At 31.6% G+C, this 21,848-nt stretch overlaps 2 protein-coding genes across 2 annotated transcripts; one reads left to right on the top strand and one right to left on the bottom strand.

The window, feature by feature from the left end:
• Positions 1-3,945: 3,945 nt before the first annotated feature.
• Positions 3,946-8,321, bottom strand: LOC143073266 (ependymin-related protein 1-like). The gene is made up of 6 exons (XM_076248678.1): positions 8,081-8,321; positions 6,764-6,874; positions 6,251-6,341; positions 5,429-5,593; positions 4,501-4,583; positions 3,946-4,053 (listed from the first exon to the last, which is right to left on the bottom strand). Exons 1-6 carry the CDS (start codon positions 8,210-8,212, stop codon positions 4,015-4,017), a joined length of 621 nt encoding a protein of 206 aa, XP_076104793.1. The 5' UTR covers positions 8,213-8,321; the 3' UTR covers positions 3,946-4,014.
• A 3,046-nt stretch (positions 8,322-11,367) lies between these two features.
• LOC143073265 (uncharacterized) lies at positions 11,368-21,848 on the top strand. Its single transcript, XM_076248677.1, has 6 exons — positions 11,368-11,608; positions 12,558-12,671; positions 18,403-18,478; positions 19,223-19,387; positions 20,900-20,982; positions 21,768-21,848. Exons 1-6 carry the CDS (start codon positions 11,477-11,479, stop codon positions 21,777-21,779), a joined length of 582 nt encoding a protein of 193 aa, XP_076104792.1. The 5' UTR covers positions 11,368-11,476; the 3' UTR covers positions 21,780-21,848.

The raw sequence follows: 21,848 nt of genomic DNA, 5'->3' as shown, positions 1-21,848 counted from the left end.
GTAGAGATCGAGATTGGTCGGAATACAACAAAATTTCCGATCAGTACTCGATCATTTCGACCTTTGCTCGACTAATGTCTGATCATTTCCAGATTAACTCGACCAATGTCCGATCGCTTCCAGATCACTGCGACTTCAATATTTATTTTACCCCAGACCAACTCGACCAATACCCGACCCCTTTGCGACAACATTCGACCACTCTGACTCGCTACTCGACGAACTCCCGATCTCTTGTCGAGTGACTTGCTTCTCGGTCCTTACTCGATTGTTTTTGACATGTCAAAAATTCTCGGGTAGATGGTCAGATCGATGACGAGTAGGGTGGACAATCCCGAACATCCTTGTCGATTGAGTCAGATCAGTCTCCCGATCACGTAATTTGTCTTAATCGGGCTTGATCGAGTTGGTCTGATCGGCAGTGTGAACCTAGCTTTAATTTGATGCCTAAATTAAATAAATGTAATTATAACAGCATTAAATAGAGGGTCTTCCATGTGATCCAAGGATCTTTTTTATTCAAATTTAAACATTTAAACAAAATTTTGAAAACACATCACTGAGAATCAAACATAACACTCCTAGAAATTTTCGTTATCAATTAATTGATTTCTTTGCAACGTTTGAAGGACGTGTTTGTCAACAAACAATTGGTACACCCATAAGAATTAACTGTGCTCATCTTCTTCACAATCTTGCCTTTATCAATAGAAGGCTTACATTATATAGACTCTTATAAAAAACTGAACACAATCTAGCATTATCCTTTAACAATTCCATCGAAATTGTAATAAAAAAATACAATAGTCTGACTAATAAATTGACGTGTACCTAAAAATTTTCAATGACGATCTGTTGAGAACAAAACTTTACGACAAAAGAGATGAATTCAGATTGCAAATTGTGAACTTTCTTTTTTATGTGGCAACATCTCAGAAGTACCGGCATATGGTGTATATATCTACAATTTGGTACGACATTCCAGAGGTTGTATTTCTTTGATGAGTATTGCTGCTTGCAAGGATGCTATTGATCCAAGAATTCCAAGCGGTGAAATCGAAATCATCCCTTTGAAATTTAATGAGATATCTGTTTCACATATGACGAAGATTATATTCTCTTATATATCAGAAAAATATTTGAGAACAAAAATCGAACCACATACGATTGGAAGATTGGGCAGCGAATAATACGTTCGTCACATCATTATTTTAGATGTTCTAATTGCCAGTCTATGTGACAACATTTTTCTTTATTTAGAATTGGACTTTTCATGAATCTTTTGATTGTGAAAATACTGTTTTCCTCAATGTGTCTTTAACAAACCAACATACATAGCTTTCATTACTGTTTGATTCAGTGTCCTTCACAGATGCAAGTGCCTTTATCATTTTTATATTCATACTATCTTGTGACTTTAAACTTTATGCTTTAAAAGAAAAATCAAATTTGAATTGAGATTTATTTTATATTATTATTAAACCAGTAACAGTCCATATTCAATTGAAATGATTTTTTTTTATTTGCGTTAAGTTTATAAGTAATAATGTATTACTAAGTTAGACTTAACACGCTTATCCTAAACTTTAATACAAGATTAGAAGGTTCAAGGTTGTTCCACAAACCTTGTCCGAAATCGAATTTAAAATTATCTAGTTTCTAACATTTGTAACTAATAAAATCTATACTATTTTTAAAAACATTTTCATAACTGCAAATTCCGCTGTTTTGTTTCGTAAGAATTTTGTTTAAAAGACACGTCATACTGCAATGTTTGTTATAAGCCTTTTGACGTTGCATATATTCATTAGAGAAATGCTTTCTTTTTTTTTATTTATATTTTCGGATTTCTTTTACTGTTACCTTAAATGGTATGAGATAAGCTCGAATTTTTCTTTCTTTTGATTTATCGAGCAAATAAATAAAGTCTTTCGACGTTGAGTATTCATTAGATATTTGCTTTATTGTTTTTTATGTACAAATTCGGCTGTTTTTATTTTCTTTCTTATGACTTTTTCAAGCAAACAAATGAAAGTTTACAGACTAAGATTATAATTTTTACTACTTAAAAAGTCTTTTGTTTTGTCCTGAAAATATGCTAAACACATTTCTTATTGTTGCTTATTTCTAGTAAACCTACATACTGATAAAACGACAATGATGGGTTAAGATCTTACTCAAACTAATGAATTTTTCCTCCATTTACGTAGATAGAAATATCTAATTTTAGAAAGGAAACAGTAAACCTTGTCAAAAACGGCATAACCAAACAATTTTTCTAAATTGATATAATCAAGACGGTTCTGGGTTGTCAACATATGTGTTACATCTGGAGAATGTGTTTTTCAACTAGCAATCTAAATTGTTTGGGACACAATTGTGTATTCATAGATGAGCTTTTCGGAAAGAATGAAATGAAGCCAGCAATAACTTTAACTCTAAACTCTGTTAGATGATGATGTTATCACACTGAATAATTTAGTTCATTGATAAAGTAAAACGCGTCTATCAAATCAAACTTAAAATAAAGGGAACCAAAGATGGTTAAGACTGTTCCATATCTTACTTCTAGAAATTGACATGAAGGGTCGGTTGAAAAAAAATCATGTTATAGATTCTAAAATTTATGTCAAAGTAATGTTTGATTTAAATAAAACTAAATGAAAAATCTATATTTTGTTGACGTGTTTCAAAAATTATGTTATTTGAAGCAGCGTTAGAAAGATTGCTTACATTGGTAAAGGAATTGATTATGAATTATTTCGAAACAACAAGTGTTCATGTTTATGTGCCGTCTACGATACTTAGGGTGAACATGTTCTTTGTCAGTTTCTACATCCAGTATAAAGTTAAAATTAGGGTAATTATGGATAAAGGTAGTTTACCATGGAGTTGTGGTCACACAGCATTTAAGATAGCAAACATTAAGATGATAACGTTATGCAAATAGGGGATTTTGTCCAAAATTTCGTGATATGATTAATGAACAAATCGTTCTTTAAAATATCCGTTATACTATGTTATTTTGAATATTTTAAGTAAAGTTTTCTCTCTGTCATTATTGGTCGTCATAGTTACATACACGAATGATACTGTTATCAATGTTTGCCATATTTCAAAGTAATTATTGAAATTAGTTTTCACTGAATCTTTTATCAGTTTTAAACTACACGTAATAAATGTGTTTCAAATTCAAATAGCAAAAGAGTCCTTGAGGCGAACAAATCGAATACTAAGGATTCCTGTTTGCAATGTCGATAATTTTGTTGTCATAAGTTTTTTTACGGTTACAAACAATGCGATTGATTAGCGGTCGAAAACTTTGTTTTTCATTTAATAGCGCAATTTTTTGCAATGACTGATTTATTCATAAAATGAAGAACACAATCGATATCAACTTAAATTCCTTATTACGGAAAGACGATTTATTCAGAAAGTATATTGGCATTATCTATCAACCCTATTTTCTACTGTAAGTCTTTCTTCAAATACATGTGTTGTTCGAATGTTTATTGTTATTAAGATGATTGTTTCTCTAAGGACCACATTGAAAATCAAACATGTAACAGTTCGGTAAAAACAAAAAAGGAATTAAGTCAAGCAACATAATGGCAAAAAGACAAATAAAACTACTATAGAGAAATTTAAAGGATGTACAACACCGAAAACCAAGAACGGAAATGGATTATCGTGAATTCGTTTAACAAATACCATGAAACCGGAAGTTTCAGATAACATTCCACTAGTAATCAATGTATTTTAACTATCAATCAATATGAGGCAGTGAGTTATAAACTATACTGTTGCCTTTATGTACCAAAACGAACAGCAACAACAATAATATTGCTTAGTACAATGATACACTCCCAGTATTAGGCTTTTTTTTCTCGTGCTCTTTTACCCCATACCCTCCTTCCCACAATATATATGAAAACAAGACAACTATGAAAAAGTACACCATTTTAATATATCCAATCCTGAGGTTGAAATCTTGAGTATCATAAAGAAATGTTCTTATTTTCCAAGTCCTGCTACGACTGGTCGTGGTAGTGGCTACAAAAATGAATGAACATTAGAGTAATCAAGTTCAAGAACATATTTTAGTATGAATCATTTCCGTGTATTTGGTTATACATTTATGAAACACCAATGAATACAGTTAAACTGCAAAGTCGTTGAACCTATTTACCGTTGGACACAACCCTGATACAAACAGATAGTTATACTGAACGTATTTTGTAACTAGCTGCATGTTGACAACAAAATAATAATTTGAGCGACATTTCTACTCCATGTCAGATTATCCTAATGTTCCTGGAGTGAATTTCCCCAAGTTTTGTTTTAATGACGTTACAGTAAATTCTTTTTTTTTAGTCATGCAGTCATAATTTTAAATTTTCTTCTAATTGATGTGTATAAAAAAAATGTACCATTTCGGAAATCTTTAGTACTTTTGTGGATGAATATATAAAGGTAATTATGATGTGAAATACTACTTACGCAATTTTTTGGTGTTTGGAATACAGATGTGGATGCAATTCCTGGGGTAATTCCGAAAAACTCAACAGTCATTTGATAACCACCTACAAGAAATTAATATACGTGTAAAGTAACAACATATGAGAATTTAACCATATATAACTAAATCTTTGGGTAATGTTAATCAAACAGACACCAGGAGTTAAAATAAATGATCTAGCTGGAAGGGAATTTTCAAAATGAGGTCAAATTATAAAAAAAAAAGTTATAGTTGTATACACATGTGCGATCAATTAAAATTATTTTAAAATTTGAATCCTTAAAAGTTAAGTTTGATTGCTATGATTTGATTTTAAGTTTTTGCATTTATTAAACACACGTTAGGAAATGGTGCCTTTCTTTGATGATGTTAGTGATATATAAATAAGCAGTTCCAACATTTGTTTATACTTTTAAAACTACACGGATGTCAGTTAATCAGTTTAAGTAATGCTATATATTGTGAATTGAAACTGCCAGATATCTGATATTTTGTCTTTGCCTTGTAGTCCGGTCAAGATGATCTAGGCATTGCCATGAAAAAAAGAACTACATTTGTTTGGAAATCCGCTCAAGACGTGTATACACAAATTAAATATAACATAAACAAATTAAATATCATGTTTTCCCCCAACTGGACAATATCAAAATATTATATAAGTAGCTCTTATTACTACCTGCACCTTCAGTTTCTCCCGAGGTTTCATATGCCAAAGGTTTGTCTTAAAGTTTGTTTAAGATGAACTACACATTGCCATAAAAAAAAACGAACTGCAGTTGTTTACATCTCCAAGGCAATCCGTTCAAGACGTGTTAACACAAATTTAGTATAACATACATCAAATTTAGTTTTCCCATGCATTAAATTGTCAATCTGATCGAAATAATTAAAGTAGCTCCTAACTATTACCTCCATCTTCAGTTGCTCCTGATGCTTCATAAGCCAAAGGTATGCATCCATCGTCGGACATAGTGGCATAGATAACGTTCTGGCCCATATTGAATTTGTACATTGTAGCCATAACCTTTGAGCTTCCAGCTCCGAAATAAGACTGAATTATTTTTGTATGATTCTCTATAAAAAAAGGTAAAATATAAAATAGTGAATATCAAATCATTTGAGAACATTTTGTTTCTGAAGATGTTAAATGTAAGCATATTCTATTACATAATTATATTGTTCAGGCTAACCCCCTGTCCTACCTTCTGAAATGGACGCCATAAAACAAAATTTTATGTTAGTTCAAATTTTCCATATGTAATTAGCAGTCAGAAAATTGAATGTTGGTCTATTGGTGGCCTTTGCGTTTTGGTGTCAACGGATTGTTTTCTCGTCCCAAAATGTATAATTAATTTAAATAAGTCTTGCATGATTTTTTTTATTTTCATTTATGCAATGCAGTTCGAATTATTGGATCAAATTAGGTGCACTGACTGTTTCTGCGAAGGTTTGTTACAGAAATTTTTTTTCCGATATCTTTAGGTATTAGGCGAAAAAGCGAATTAATATTATAGTTGATACAATAGCATGCGGGCTATTTAAAATACTGCTGATTATTTTTTGTATTAAAACGCCATACAATCAGTGTAGAACGTATCCAAAAGTTTAACACTGATACAATAAAAAGCAGAAAAAACCAAGAGGTAACCAGAACAGTCATTCGACAGACACCACAATGACCAAATCGAATGTCAAAAATAAAAACAAATGTCAACAAAACACTAGACTTACTTGGAACACATCCGGGCTCAATTGAGTTAATTGGCATTCTCATACAACTAATTTCCATACCATCTTTTGTTGTTGTTACATATTGTTCTCCCTGTTCATGAAACAAAGACAAAAGTTTAATTGACGCATTTTTTATTTTTTTTTATAAATATAAGTAAAAATAAATATTATTCAAATACTCATTTTACTCTCATTTTATGTGAGTTCCAATGGATACTAAATCCGGTAATATATCCGTAAAGATATGACTCTCACATAGTTAACTATTTAACAAACTTATTGTAATGACTTTAAATCTTTAATTTCTTTTCAACATTATGTTTATAAGTAAAAAGTCATCATAAAAGCAAAAACAGGTTTGAATGCTGGAGATTGGTCTCTGGAGTAATGAGCAAAGTTTTGAAGGAATTGCAAAAGACAGGAAAAAAAATAATAATACACTATAATCAACTGGCAATTAAAGTAGATAACATTTAAGAATTAGTATGACGATCGATATATTTATTCACTTACAGAACTATAATCTTGTAATATTTTCTGTTCCATACCCTGACCGTCCATTGAAAGTTGTTGTGTTATAAATACTCTCCTCATGTCTGTATCTACAGTTACATTCTGTGAAATCTAAAAATAGAATAATCAGCTATAATTCTATTTCAAGAGTTTGTATTTGTATGTAAGAGGGAGAATTACCTCTTTTGAAACCCATTCGAGATAATGTTTTACAACTAAAATGAATATAAATTTGAAAGGATAAAATTAATTTTTTTTTGCATAATTGCCAACCACGGAAACTGAAAGTGAAGATTTCAAACTGCATGGAGTAAAAAAGTTTCCATTTTAAATTCTATAAACTTCATCAAAGATACCTCCTCGTACGAACCAGACTACGGATAAATTTAATAATTCAGAGAGCACAATTTCAGGTAACTGCTAATTTTGTTGAAATATTCAAAAACATGGACCTTTTATTCAAAATAGTTAAAATAAGTAGTTTTTTTAAATTTATTTTATCTTTGATTCAACGACTTACGAAAATAAAGAATCAATCTATTTATATATATTGTTTCGCTAATGCATTTTGCTGCATTAATATTATACATATCGTCCAAAATCCTTTTTTTTTATTTTGGAATTATTTCTTTAAATTTAAATTATGAATTCTTAAAGTGCCTTATCAGACTACATATACACATTTATACTTTTGAGCTTCCATGTACTATGAGCATGCATGCATACATGTGTGACCCGATAAGACAATCTCGTATTGAAACTGTTTCAAAGATTGATCGTTTATATAAAATACGAAGATATGGCATGATTGACAGTAAGAATACTATCCACCAGCAACCAAATGACGTATTTATTAGCTACTATATGTCACCTTATGACCTTCAACAATAAGCAAATCAAATAGCAATTAGGAAGCCCAGGAAGGCACCTACATAACAAAACATGTAAAACTATTCAAACGAGAAAACTAACATCTGATTTTATTTTATGCACAAAATAAACGAAACCAAATATGATACACGGTTATAAATGACACCCACTGAATTACAACTGAGTTCTCAATTCTAAGTTTATAGTCTCCTGACTCCGCGTTTATAGGCTCCAGACTCCATGTTTAACAACATCAAATCTCAAACATTACTTGTATGGATGATTGTCTGTAACACCGATACCTCTTTTGTCCATGGTCAATGATAGAGTAGGTAAAAGTGAAATGATTAATAATTTGATAGACATATTTTTTTTTAATCAAGCATAAGTAAAAAAGAAATGAAAACCTGACACTTTTCTTCAGTTTTTTGTGATATGTAAAGTTACCTCAGTGTAATGTCCCTGTCCCTTGCCATCTGTGGAACCCAGAGCAATATACTCGGTTCCTTCCCATTTACTTGGTGGACAGCAAGACCAAACCAAAGCTGGGAGCACAATCAAAGCTGTGTAACGAAACATATTGTCCGATATAATTAAATTCTACCACTTGTCAGTGTTATATATACACGAATTGAAGGCTGGTTCTTATCACTTATTTTTCCATTTATAAAGTAAGAGCATAGCCTTCGTAATGGAAGTTAACCGATAAGATAAAGCAGATCAGAATCAGTTCATTAACCAGAACATATTTATTGGTGGTATGTTGAAATGTTCAGAACTTACCTAAAAAAAGACCCATTAATCATATGAACTTTCATCGTGAATTTTTGACCGACCGAACAACATTTTCCTCGTATTTTTGAACTCTTGATAAGTAAGATGTATGTGTAGGTGAAAATCATCGATCATGTATTTATTTTAGAACTTTTACATTGTTGTAAAACAATAAATTCTAAGGAAATAGGATTTTTTATCAATTTGCCATTTAATTTTCACAATCAAAAGTATCTAAATAAACATAATACAAATGCTGTCTTGTTGATAATTTTATGATTCCCAATCCATATAAAAAAAGAAAATGTGGTATGACTGCCAATGAAACAACACTCCACAATAGACAAAATGACACAGAAATTAACAACTATAGATCACCGTACGGCCTTCAACAATGAACAAAGCCATTACCCAATAGTCAGCTTCGAATGACAATTGTAAAACAATTCAAACGAAAAAAAACTAACGGCCTTATTCATGTACAAAAAATGAACGAAAAACAAAAATGTATCACATAAAAACCGACAACCACTGAATAATAGGCTCCTGACTTGGGACAGGCACATACATCTGAATTACAAATCAGTTGAAAAAGTCTTAACTCATGAGATTGATACAAATATAAATACAGAGTGGACGTGGTCGGGTATTTGTACATGTATATCCCAACAACAAAAAGACACTATTTAGAAAATTTAGAATTTACGTATGGCTGGATGTAGCCTTTTATAGCATATAATTTTTGAATTGTTATGTTTACAAAAAGACCATATAACCTTATTGAAAAATTACGTGGCAAGAGCTGACCGGCGTAATTGAAAAATTAGATGGTGAAGAAAGGTATATTTTGAGAAATGGTACCATGCTAAGAACTATGTGGAACACTTTAAAAATGTGAGGCTTGAAAGATCTTTAGATTTTATATGTACGTGAGTTTCAAATTTTATTTTTATATTTTTTTGTTCAATCATTAAGAAATTGAAATAGTGAAATCATCACACGCTTTTAGAAGCCAGTATGGTTTACTTTTGTCAAATTAAGCTTACAATCATTGATGATTTATTATTATTTCCTTTCAACTAAATAATAATACAACCTCATTGAATCCGTATCCATGTGAACTTCAATTTAACACCTCACCCAGAGATGGATAACGTGTGAAGTGTGCATGATTGGTTATTTAAAGGAAAAAAGTCAACATTGAAAGTGAAACAAAGGTAAATAATTTGATTGACTAATACAACTTGCTTATCAACATCCTTTCTATAGGCAGGAATAAACGTGTTCCTTTATACGAGTTGTTTCCCTTGACTAACAATCTACAATTGAAATCAACGTAGTCGATAAATTTAAAATAGAGAATAGTTAATTTTAAATGAGTTTAGTTCCACCATTATTGTTTGATTTTCGAGTCAATAATAGATAAAAAGAAAAAAAAACAGGAATCACCAAAATCTTCCGACATTATAACAGACTACATGAAAACCAAACATCCGATTCCTCTTTTAACATAAAACCTACAAACTATAACAAAACCCAGTTCATTGCTGACGACTACACGGTATTGGTTTGTTAAACACACACAACTTGTACATATTTAGATCTTAGGTGGTTTTGGGAACATTGAACTGAAATTATTTTGGGTAAGAACCGGTGATAATACAAATCTAGCAATACATGCCATGCCACCTCCTTTGGTCTAGAATGGTAAAATATTAAAAACTTATAATCGGAATGTCAAAGCAGATTCGTACTCAATTTTTTAAAATCCATCTTCACTAGACAAGGGTTACGATCCACTCATCAGAGGAAGGGAGTGGATCGTAACCCTTGGCTATCAAAGATGATTAGAATCCCACCTGTTTGATCTTAAACTTGCGCATCACATTTTCAAAATATGTTTTCAGACAGTTTCTAATAAAAGATATTTATTTTTTTGTTCAAGTTTTTCGTTTATTTATCTAAATTCCCTAAATGAATATATTAGATAAGTGTCTGTTACCAATTTGATATTGCGTGATGTCTAATAACTTGATATAACTTATCAACGTATTTTATAGAAAACAACAGTAGTTTGTCAAAAAAAATTCGATCGACTCTTAAGATTGGAACGTAGCACAAACAAACCAATAACATACAAACAAAAGACATACAGTTTCGATCTACGAATACTCGACGTAGGAACAAGTAGTTCAGAGGTTTCGATCTACGAATACTCGACGTAGGAACAAGAAGTTCAGAGAATCGTATGAATTTCGAAGAGAGAGAGAGAGATTGACAATGTGTGCTTTAACAGGGTAAGCGTCTTTAGCTATAAATGCATCACCCGCATTGACAATACACAATTAGTCAGTTGGCAATAACCGGGAAAAGGACATAATCGTTCAAGTTACAGATCATACGACTATACTAAAGATCTATGACACCGACAGACCGTATTGGACAACCAGTTCGTAAAGCTGACGATAAAACTTATTTAACGTCGATGTCAGTTTTTCTTCCTCATACATGTAGATTTGAGAGGTTTTTGTTTGCGAAGAGATCATATCACATCTACTTATTTTGAGAATATAAGAAAAATAACTAGTGTATAAAAGATGTTTGTAAATGTATTTCATAAATTATGCCCAACAGATACATATATTTCTTGATATCACAACATTTTATTTCCGGCACAGAGTTATATCGTCAAAAAAAGACACAAATGGGACAGGGCGGTGTCGGAAAAACAATAATCAACGCATTGTGAATTAACTTAATAATAACTTTAATAAATTTTGCATTAGTTTTGTTATGTTATATGTCCACCTGATTTCTATTGCCTATTCTTTATTGCAAATTAAAGAAATGATTTCTGAAGACAAGTCGGTTTTCTAACTTTCGAGACATAAGTGTAATTGACAGTTAAGAGGTCGTTATACTATATAAGAACGTATGCCTTATCATACATGTATCAGATGTAAAGTTATATAACAATGGGAATTTATGTATAATTATCAGGTGTCAATTCCGCATAAGTACCTGTGTAAATATAACATTATTCTCAGTTGTAAAATCAAAAATTAGAAAATGACTCGATTTGTTGCGCTTGTTTTATTACCAGCATTTGTATTGTGTTGCTGCCCTCCGAAACAATGGAGAGGTATGGTGTTCGTCGATTACTCCATGCGGGGTGATGATGGAATGGGTCACCGGAGTGAGGTAAATAATGCTTTCCGCACTAACAAAAAATATTAAAATACTAAACAAAATACTAACATGACTAATATGCGTAGTTAAAATAGCGTATGCTTTTTACAATTCTTTCACTGCATAAACATACAGTACACATCATGAATTGGTCACTTGTGAAATGATTGAATTAATACAATTGATCTATCATATTTAATGCGAAAATGGTCAAATTAAAGAGGCACTAGCTCAAATTTGTGTTCACTGATTTGACTCAAATTTTTATATTTGATTTATATCATACTAAAACGTATACGTGTCCATTTATAGAAAGTCTAAAATAAACACATAAATGAACAACCAAAAGGTGATATAAAATGAATCAAAATTTTGTGTGCATTTTTGTGTAGACGATATTAAATTAACCATTGTAGTGACCTCTACAGACTGCGGATATATAACCCGATATAAACATAAATATAGATATAAATACATAGCGAACTCATGTAATTGCATTTTCTATGTCAGTTTAATTTCATATTACTAGTAAAGGTTTATAGTCACAGTTTTTTGCCAGTTTAAAAACTAATTTGTGTGGATCGAATCAGTCAATTATATGGCTAACCCTTGTTTCACTTTCAATATTGACATTCTTTTCCTTTTAATAACCGAACACGCTATTTCATGCATAATCCATCTCTAGCAAAAATTCACATGAATATGGATTCCAATGAGGTGGCTTATTTTTACAAAATTGAACGATACTTACTTATTTTTTTCTCTTTTTCATTTTCATTAATGATTAAAAAAAATCATATTTTAACCCCAAAAAATGCCCCTTTAAGAAAACTTTAGGTAAAACGAAGATGCATCCCAACTTCATATCAGAACACGGTTCATGTTATGTGTATATTACAGTTTGCAATACTATTTCAACTGTATAATTATTCTGTCACTAAGTTTGTGTCTTTTATTGAAGATTTCGGAAGGTCTGATTTACGATCAAACAGTTAGGAAGTTGGTTGCAAATCAAACAATAAGTGTTGACGGGGGACCTGAATTTCACCAGACATCTTTACTAGACTTTAATACGGTAAGTACTTAAATGAATTCTTATTCATAAAATGTCAACACATGAAAACAATTTAAATATTAGTATGTAGCTTTTTTTTAACTTCAAATTAAAAAGTGCGATTTCCTTGTAACATTTCATCATTTGTATATGTGAAAAAAGAGTAAAATCACAAAAATACTGAACTGCGAAGAAAATTGAAAACGGAAGGTCCCGAATCAAATAGCAAAATCATATAATGAAACACATCAAACTAATGTACAACAACTGTCATATTCCTGACTTCACGGTGGGTATGGTTGTCCTGCGAGAGAACGTACTGTGCTGGTGATCAATGAAAAAATGTAAACAAAGACGAAAATAATAATTTTTGACGTTTTCACTCATAAAAAATGGAAGAAAACGGTTGAGATTTTTCAATTTTGTTTCTTATGGGTTCATATGTAAACAATTAAAAAGTTGACCCTCTAAACTTTTTCAGTAAGCGTAACACAGAAATGCTCATTTTCAGAAAATCTCGAACTGAAAAAATAAAACAAAAATGCTCATAGAGTCCGCTTTCTATACCGCAATCCACGCGACAAAACTATTTTGTGAAAAAACATTGCAATTTATTAACATTTAGCATTTTCTCAATTTATTCATGTCCTGATACTGTGCTGGTGGGTCCTGACATTGTGCTGGTGGGTCCTGATACGGTGCTGGTGATTTTGGATAAGAAGTTGGTCATATTTGAAACAAATGTTACAAAATCAATAAAATTGGGCAGATAATTGTTGTCAATAGGATCTATGACTCCTATTTTAGCTCTTGTGCATCCATTTGGCTGTTTAATATGTGTTTTGAAATGATCGTAACTTGTATTAAATAATTACATAAAAGGGCAACATCTTTCGTCCAATATCAGATAACAATATATAGTATCTAAAATAAGAATAGTTTTATTAAGATATTTTAAATGTCCCTTACATTGATGCTTCAACAATGATCAAAGCCAATGCCGCATAGACATGTTTGTTAGCGCTCTGCATACCCCTCCCCACTTCCACCCAACCAACCCTCCTCATTTCCTCCTTCATTGTTACAGTGGTGTACCAACACAACAATTTATTACATAAAATAATAACACAAAGACACACATTATTGAATAACGAATGCTTGCAGGTACTGAAAGCTAGTTCAAAGCCGCATTTTCAACTAATAGATAAACCATGTTCTCATATACAAAAATCCCAATCGTGTAGATTAAAAAAGTCTCAAAACTTAAGTTCACATTTTAATGTTTGATGAAGCAGAACTTTAAAAGTGTGCAGTGAATCTTGTTCTCACAACAGTTGTTGTCATAATTATGTTTACATAAGACTCATAAAGGAATTAAGAAGGTACCAAGCAATATTTTACAGTTCAATTTAATGATCATGAATGGAAGGAAATGGTACGTAAGTTTACATAGGACAAAAAGAAATTGATAGTATTTTTTGGCGAAAGACTTAAACGCTTCCTTGCATTATATAGTACAGCTCTTCTATAAAAGCATGCAAAAAAAAACTTTGATTGACTTGCTTGCTATGTTTGCTTGGATGTTTTCAAACAATAGGTAGGCGGAGTTTCAATACATACTGGGATTTGATTGGACAAATACAAACTGACAGGAATTGAAGTTAATGTTTATTTTCCAAATAAATTGTAGTATATAGTAAACAGACTACTTACCTGTCGTTTACAAACATCCAAACAATCACAGCAAGCAATTTAATTAATGGTTTGCTTTGCATATATTTATAGAAGAGCTGTAAATTCTAAAAAAAAAGAAATTTTGTTGTCGTAGATGGTTAAATCCTCAACAAAATCACAATATCTTTGTTGGAACGAATAAAGGTTTTAAATCAAATTTTCGTGGACTTTTTAGCTTCCACCCTGACGAGACATGTTAGCTGTTCGTATGCTGTTGCACCTGACGCACGGAAACTTTCACATTTCCATCTTCTTTTCTGAAATATTTTACCCAGCTCATACTTGACAGGACTGTTATCCTAGTAAAAGGTGTAATCAATGAATTGAAAACAAGTTAAAAATTCCATAATACTATATAATTCATTTTATGTGTCAATTTGTTCGAAAAAAGTCGAAAAGAAGAGAGTTTTTTTAATGCCATGATTATCTGCCGCTTTCTAGATCTATGCTTAGCATTTATTTCAGCCCTGGTGACCCTGCTGCCTTTCATAACTTTATCCGTATACATATATTAATAGATAAACAAAAGGCTGCAACTGGTATTTGATTCGTTGTAACGAGAATATTTGTGGTGAATGGAAACTGTGAGGGTCAAAATCTTAAATTGCTTATAAATGTTGCTGGACCCAGTTTCGTTATCTGATCTGAATTTTCTGAAATGTGCAAGGTGATAGACATTTTGATTTTTTTTACTCGGTAAGTTTTGCCCTAATTGCTTGAACATTTGCAATATTAAAGCCGATTTCAATGAGTGTGTAGACAAAGGGAATATATTTGGTTATCTTGCTTGCTGAACAGAAAAGTCATTGTTAGGTTATGTAAACTACCCTACTTTAAGAGTAGACTAGTCCGACAAATGACACATCTTTCTGTCTGTAGGACCAGGCTAATTCGAAAGGAGGGTATAGACCTTACCTAACAATGACTTCACGGTTTAGCTAACAAGCAAGCTAACCAAAGATATAACATTTGCCTACATACTCAATGGAATCGGCTGTAACTAAAAACTCGAATACATTTTAACAGACAGTGGTCTGGTTTGTTGATGAATATTGTTTTTCCTAGATTCACTCTTGAAAATATCATTTGGTAACATTTGGTCATTGTAATACGGACGCCAAGACAATAAATGAACCTCACACGATCCCTCGACACAGTTGAGCTTATATATGATCTTATAGCGATTCGGGTTGAAAATCAGTTGAAATTAAGCCAGTTATTTGTGTGTGTAGATTTGTATTGTTTTAAACTGTTATGACTTTTTAAAGTTAAATCTAGGTGTTTAATCTAAGAATTTCTTTTTTAAACTTATTAACTTGTTTTATACTCAATTGGTAGTATGAAGTTACGAGATATTTTAATTTTTGAAATTGAAGGCACAACTAACAAAGCAAACGTTAGTTTCAAATACTTTTAAATAGATTTTTAAGGATAATGTACCCTTGTGTTGATCCCATGCTAAACATAACAAAAATTTCTGTACAAAGGTCTGTGAATTTTCTACAAAAATAGTGATTTTATTTTCACCAAATTCTCTTTTTCTACTAAATACAATAATGAACTATAAATAATAATGCTTTGCAAGAAGTTTCCCCTTGATACATGTATATGTACAAAATTATATCTCTATTATTCATTGTCTGTGCTGTTTTGATACTATTGCAGTTTGCACATTTTCGTAATTGACAGGCCACAGGAGGGGGTGATAAACCATACACGAAAATATAAAATATTGATCTAAGTACTTAATTTGCATCTCTGAACCCCCACCCCGGCTTGTTTTTTAGGAGGGTGTCTAAAAATGGTCGATTACAGACAGCCGAGTACGCATTTTACTTTCCAGGCGTGTTTACGTTGATTGTTAAAGTCCTGAAAACGGATAGATAGAAACAAAAATGTTTGATTTATCTGGCTTTAGATTCAGTTTTTTTTTAAATATAAATTAAGTCTACATTTTAATATAATAATACTAAGAATTCACAATATAAAAAAATGCAGAAAAAAAATGGAGATGTGAAATATCTTAATAAGGGGTCATTACTACAGAGATGGTGTGTTTGACACACAAAACTTAAAAGCTTAGTGATATTACCAATATTAAAATAAAAATGTATTTTAGTTTGGTAGTTTTTCCATTTACTCATTTTCAATCATAATTAAGGCACATTTGATTTTTTATTCATAAAAATATTTAAATATAGAAAAGTAGGACACATTGTTCACTTCCTCCCCTGTAATTCTTTATCAAAAATATTTATTTATTTTGGAATTTTGAAATGAAAAAGCTAAGAAATCTTAGTTTTGTTAATGTTCTCTAGGTTATCTCGTCTTCATTCTCTGACATATTCTCTGACATATTCTAGTCTGCCCTTTCATAAAATAGTGATTTTTTTTAGTGTTCTATCGAACTTTCGAAAAAAAATACCTGATAACCGTTCAGACAAAAAAAATATGTTGAAAAAATCTTACAGATACAGCAAGTGATTCTTAATAGCTGTAAGATACATTTTTCTTTTAAAATACAACTTTTAAATCTTACGGGAAACTATTCCAAGCTTAACACTTTCACTGTAACCTCGCTCTAACTTATCCCCCATCCCCCCCAAAAAAAAACAAACAAACAAACCCGCAATACTATTGTCATTCTTGTAGTCAGCACTCAATTTTTCACAAACAAATGTGTTTTAAGCTGCTAAAGACATATGATTCAAACGCTCAGAAAGTCCTTTCTTCTATATTTTTGCTCTCCATTTTTATACAAAACCTTTTACATTTTTATTTTATGGGTTATTGTTGAAGGTCGTACAATGACGTATGGTTGTTAACACATACTTTCTTTGGTTTCTTATGGAAATTTGTCCATTGACAACAAACATACAACATCATCTACTTTATATAAGTATTGTATAAATTACAACGTATTTTGGCGATCTTGCAAAATGATCGTAATCCCGAAAATCGTAAACATATTTTCTTATCTTAAAAGGGGGCAAGAAGGGTTCCATTAACAGGCCAATAAATAAAATCACAGTTAATTATAAAAAGAATAAAAAATAGGGTTTTTTTTTCTCTCATAATAACAGTAAACAGATTCATAACAATGTCAATTTCAAGAAAGCAGACAACAGTTAATTACTAGTAGTCAATAACAGTACAGCATCATTGATCTTGACTGAATATTTGCCACTTTTAACTAAAATATAAAGGCACAGAACCAGGACATAGGAGCACAGAACCAGGACCGTTTTTCTTATCACCAGCACATCGTCAGGACAATTCCGTTTAACGAACTTGCACGACTTTTGCAATTTTATATTGTTGTAATATACTTTTCATGGTACTTATGACGCATCAGAGAAAAATTAAGCAACAAAACAGTCGTTTTATTGCCGTTCTGATACAATGTAAACAAACCCACCAGCACAGAATCAGGACCCACCAGCACCCATCAGGACCAAATCACCAGCACAGTACGTTCTCTCGCAGGACAACCATACCCACCGTGGACTTGGTGCATGCATTTTCAAATGTAGAAAATGGTGGATTGAACTTGTTTTATAGCGCTAAACCTCTCACTTGTATGACAGTCACATCGAATTCCATTATATTTACAACGATGCGTGAACAAAACAGACATAATAGGTAAAGTAGTCAAACTATGGATACCGCAGTCATCACTGTGTCACAATCTCAAAACAAACAAACAGTTTTGTTTGATTAAAAGCGTAATACAAAATTACCTAAAAAAACGTACCTATCAAACATTTTTTTTTAAAAGTCATTACAATACATAATACATAATATAAGACATATGCCTGGAATGTGAAGTTATATTATTATCTTCTTTAATGTTTTAAAATTATAGACCGAATATACTTTTAATAGCGAAATTCTGATCATTAATAGCTTTTCTCCTTTGATGAAGCGAAATTCTGATCATTAATAGCTTTTCTCCTTTGATGAAGCCTTACAATTGTGTTGTTCTTTGTGAAATTGATCTTTCTATTTAATTGTGCAGGGTATGGAATACATACTCCGGGATAACAAGTGTACGAAGATCAATATTACAACCATGGAACCAGGCTGCATACCAAGTAAGTTGAAAAAAGGAGAATTATAGTTGCTAGCTCTAACACTATCAAATTATAAACAAAATAATACCAAAACAGTAATATCTCCGTATTCCTATATGCATTCATCATACAATATTCAAACAGATAAATACAAGAAATGAATAGAAATTATGTAAACACACTTAACATGAAGTTTTGACTGTGTAGTACTTTGATTCAATGTCCTTCTCTTGGTCAATAACACGTCAACGCTTAAACGGTCTGAACGAGACTCCTGCGTTTGGTTAGCATATAAGCTTTAGATCATACATCATCCACATATAAAATCAACTGAAGTTAAAAATGAGAATAAAACTGCATTCTTATTGTATCTTTCTTTTAGTAAGTAATTTGCATCACAAAATATTAAAAAAAAAGCTGTCGACTCCCTTTGAGCAAAGTTGACCTTTGGATAAATTTTGATGTTATGTTAAGGTCCTTTTTGGTATTAAATCTCATCTCAAAGTTTACGCATTCCTGACTTTCAAATGTTTGGCTGTGCTTAACTTATGAGGATTAATTCATCAAAGTGCTTCAGAGGCAGAACATCAGGCAGAAAATGTATAATTTTCAATTTTAAGAGAAAGTTGAGTTATATGTGATTGTAGTATAATATTTATCAGCATTTTTTTTTTATGCCCATAACAATATCATAAAGATTATGAACTAAAAGTTTGGGTTCCAATTTTTAAAAACGATTGTAGCAGTTATTTATTTTTATTCCAGCTAATGCAACTGTAATGAATCAGTCGTACATGGGCGCTGGAGCAGCTAAGGTTAAAACAACAATATATAGATTTGAAGATGAACAACTGTTGGTTTACCTGACTGTTGCAGATGATGGCTGTGTTCCAATTTTTTACGAGGGTGCAGGAATGAACAGAAAAGGAGGTATTTACACCCTTTAAGGAGTCACATACTTTTATTTCAGCTAATAAATCAATTACCAATCATGCGAAATGCTTAATAGTTCAAACAAATAGGGTGCATGCAACTAGCGGTGCTAAAAAGACAAATTGTTAAACAATTCACACGGGGAAGCCTCGGCTTGATTAATATCAAAACAATCTACACATCTATCTTACACAATGTTATGTGGGTGGTTTTTTTTTTACTGTTAATGGCGTCTTTACACTAAATTCAATAGTTGTTTGATATTTTCTCAATTGATATATTAGTTTTAGATACGTGTTTTTTTATTAGTTTTAAGCTAACCTGGCCCTCAGGACCAAAAAAGAGCTTTCATCATCACTTGGCGTTCGTCGTCCGTCGTCGTCCGTCGTCGTCTGTTAACTTTTACAAAAATCTTCTCTGAAATTAATAGGCCAAAGGACAAGATGCGATAAAGCCCGTTTTGACCCCCTGTTTTCTCATTTTTCAAATTCTGTTTTGGAAAGCTACTTAACCCGTTAAAATATTCCCTTAGGTTTGAAGTTTGTTTGGATGACCTTCAAAGCTATTAATTTCAGAAAATGGGTGAGGTGAAGGGGTTAAAGGGCACCAAAAACGCCAAAAGAAGGAAAAATTACGATTTTGAGTCATATTTTCTGAAAATCAATAGGGTGCGCCTATGTGACCCGGAGAAAATTACGGCGATTTCGATAGCAAAAACAGTGCTTATGAAATTGGAATAAACAAAATCCTGGGTCACGTTGGCGCAGGCACTTAAAGACTAAAAATTCGTTGTACGAAACACTTGAAAAGTGAATAATAATTACAATATTTGAATAATAACAGAAAGTTTACTCCCCTCACCTCGCCCAGTTGCTAGAATAATTGGGTTTGAAGTTCATTTAAACAAACTTCAAACATCAGGGAATATTTTAACATAATAAGTAGCTTTCAAAAACAGAATTTGAAAAATGAGAAAATAGGTGGCCAAAACTGGCCTTATCGTACCTTATCCTTTGGCCACAATCATCATTGGGTATCTAATTTAAAAAAAATGTGTTTGATGACCTAACCCGATAACCAAGGTGGCCACCATGGCTACAAAACGGTTATAGGGGTAAAATTGCATAGTGAATTAAATCTCTGAAACTGAAGCATTTAGAGCAAATCTGACATGTAAAAAAGTTCATCAATTTAAGATCTCTCTGTCCTGAAATTTTAAGACAAATAACTTAACCTTAACTGCTGAGGTAAAAACCAAACTTGTCCAAAACTATCATTAGGGTAAGATATTAACAAAATGTGTCTACAGACCCTGCCTGCCAAACAGAACATAAGGGTGAAATCCATTTTTTGAAACGATATGAATAGAGTAAATCTAAAAGGAGCAAACTATTCAGAATAATGAGCTTTACCAATTATCTATATTTCTCAAAATTGTAAGATAAATTTGTATAAATGACGTCATTGACTTGTCTCACTGTAACCGTTTTATCTTTTTTTTATATATAGAATCCGTTAAAATGGGAATACAGTATATGGGAATTGAAGCAGTTGCGTCTGATCCATCAGTATTTAATTTACCAGCCAGTTGTGTAAGTAAATTTAGTCGGAATTCTTTGTTATTAGAATATGCTTTTACAAAATTTAACAAATCATTTCAAATTAGAAATATATTTCCATCATGCAAAGCTCTGATTCCTCCACCGGTATTGGATAAACTTGTTTTTCCGTTTTGAATTGTAGCTCTTTTTATCCGAAATAAGATTTGGATCTTATTTTCAGATGTTTGGACATGAGCATCACAAAAAAAAAAAACATTTATTGTTTATTTTTTATCGAAATGTGCATCAGTTGCAATATGAAAATGTACCATTAATGTTATTAGGCAAAAGTTTACCGATGTTTAAATCTTGCAATTTGATTGAAAAACACTATATTCTGAAATAACGGCTTACTTGATACCTCAAACAAAATAAAAAAAAGGATAAACACTTTGCAGAATTGCTGGCAGTTTAAAACTAACTTGTAAAAAATAGCATTTTGTATTCATGTTTTTTTTTGTTTAAAATACTCTTTAATAATTACAATTCTTTGTTTACCATTATATAACTAAGGATTTTCTTACCCACCCCAGGCATAGATTAACCTAGCCGTATTTGGCACAACGTTTTGGAATTTTGGGTCCTCAATGCTCTTCATCTTAGTACTGTTTTTACTTTATAACTATTTTGATCTGAGCGTCACTAATGAGTCTGATGAAAACAAAACGCGCGTCTGGCGTACTAAATTATAATCCTGGTACTTTGGATAATTATATAACACAATCATTGTAGTTATGATGATGGTGCTAATAATTTTGCATTTTATTTCATTGCAGAGTATGATGTGATGTGTTAATGCTAGTGATTGCTGATTAACTATTACGGGTATCCCTTTTTCGAATAAAATTTTAAAATAT

This window comes from Mytilus galloprovincialis, chromosome 4 (assembly GCF_965363235.1).
Source record: "Mytilus galloprovincialis chromosome 4, xbMytGall1.hap1.1, whole genome shotgun sequence".
Lineage (NCBI taxonomy): Eukaryota > Metazoa > Mollusca > Bivalvia > Mytilida > Mytilidae > Mytilus > Mytilus galloprovincialis.
The sequence above is the reverse complement of the archived record's forward strand: the minus strand, read 5'-3'. Positions and strand labels throughout refer to the sequence as shown.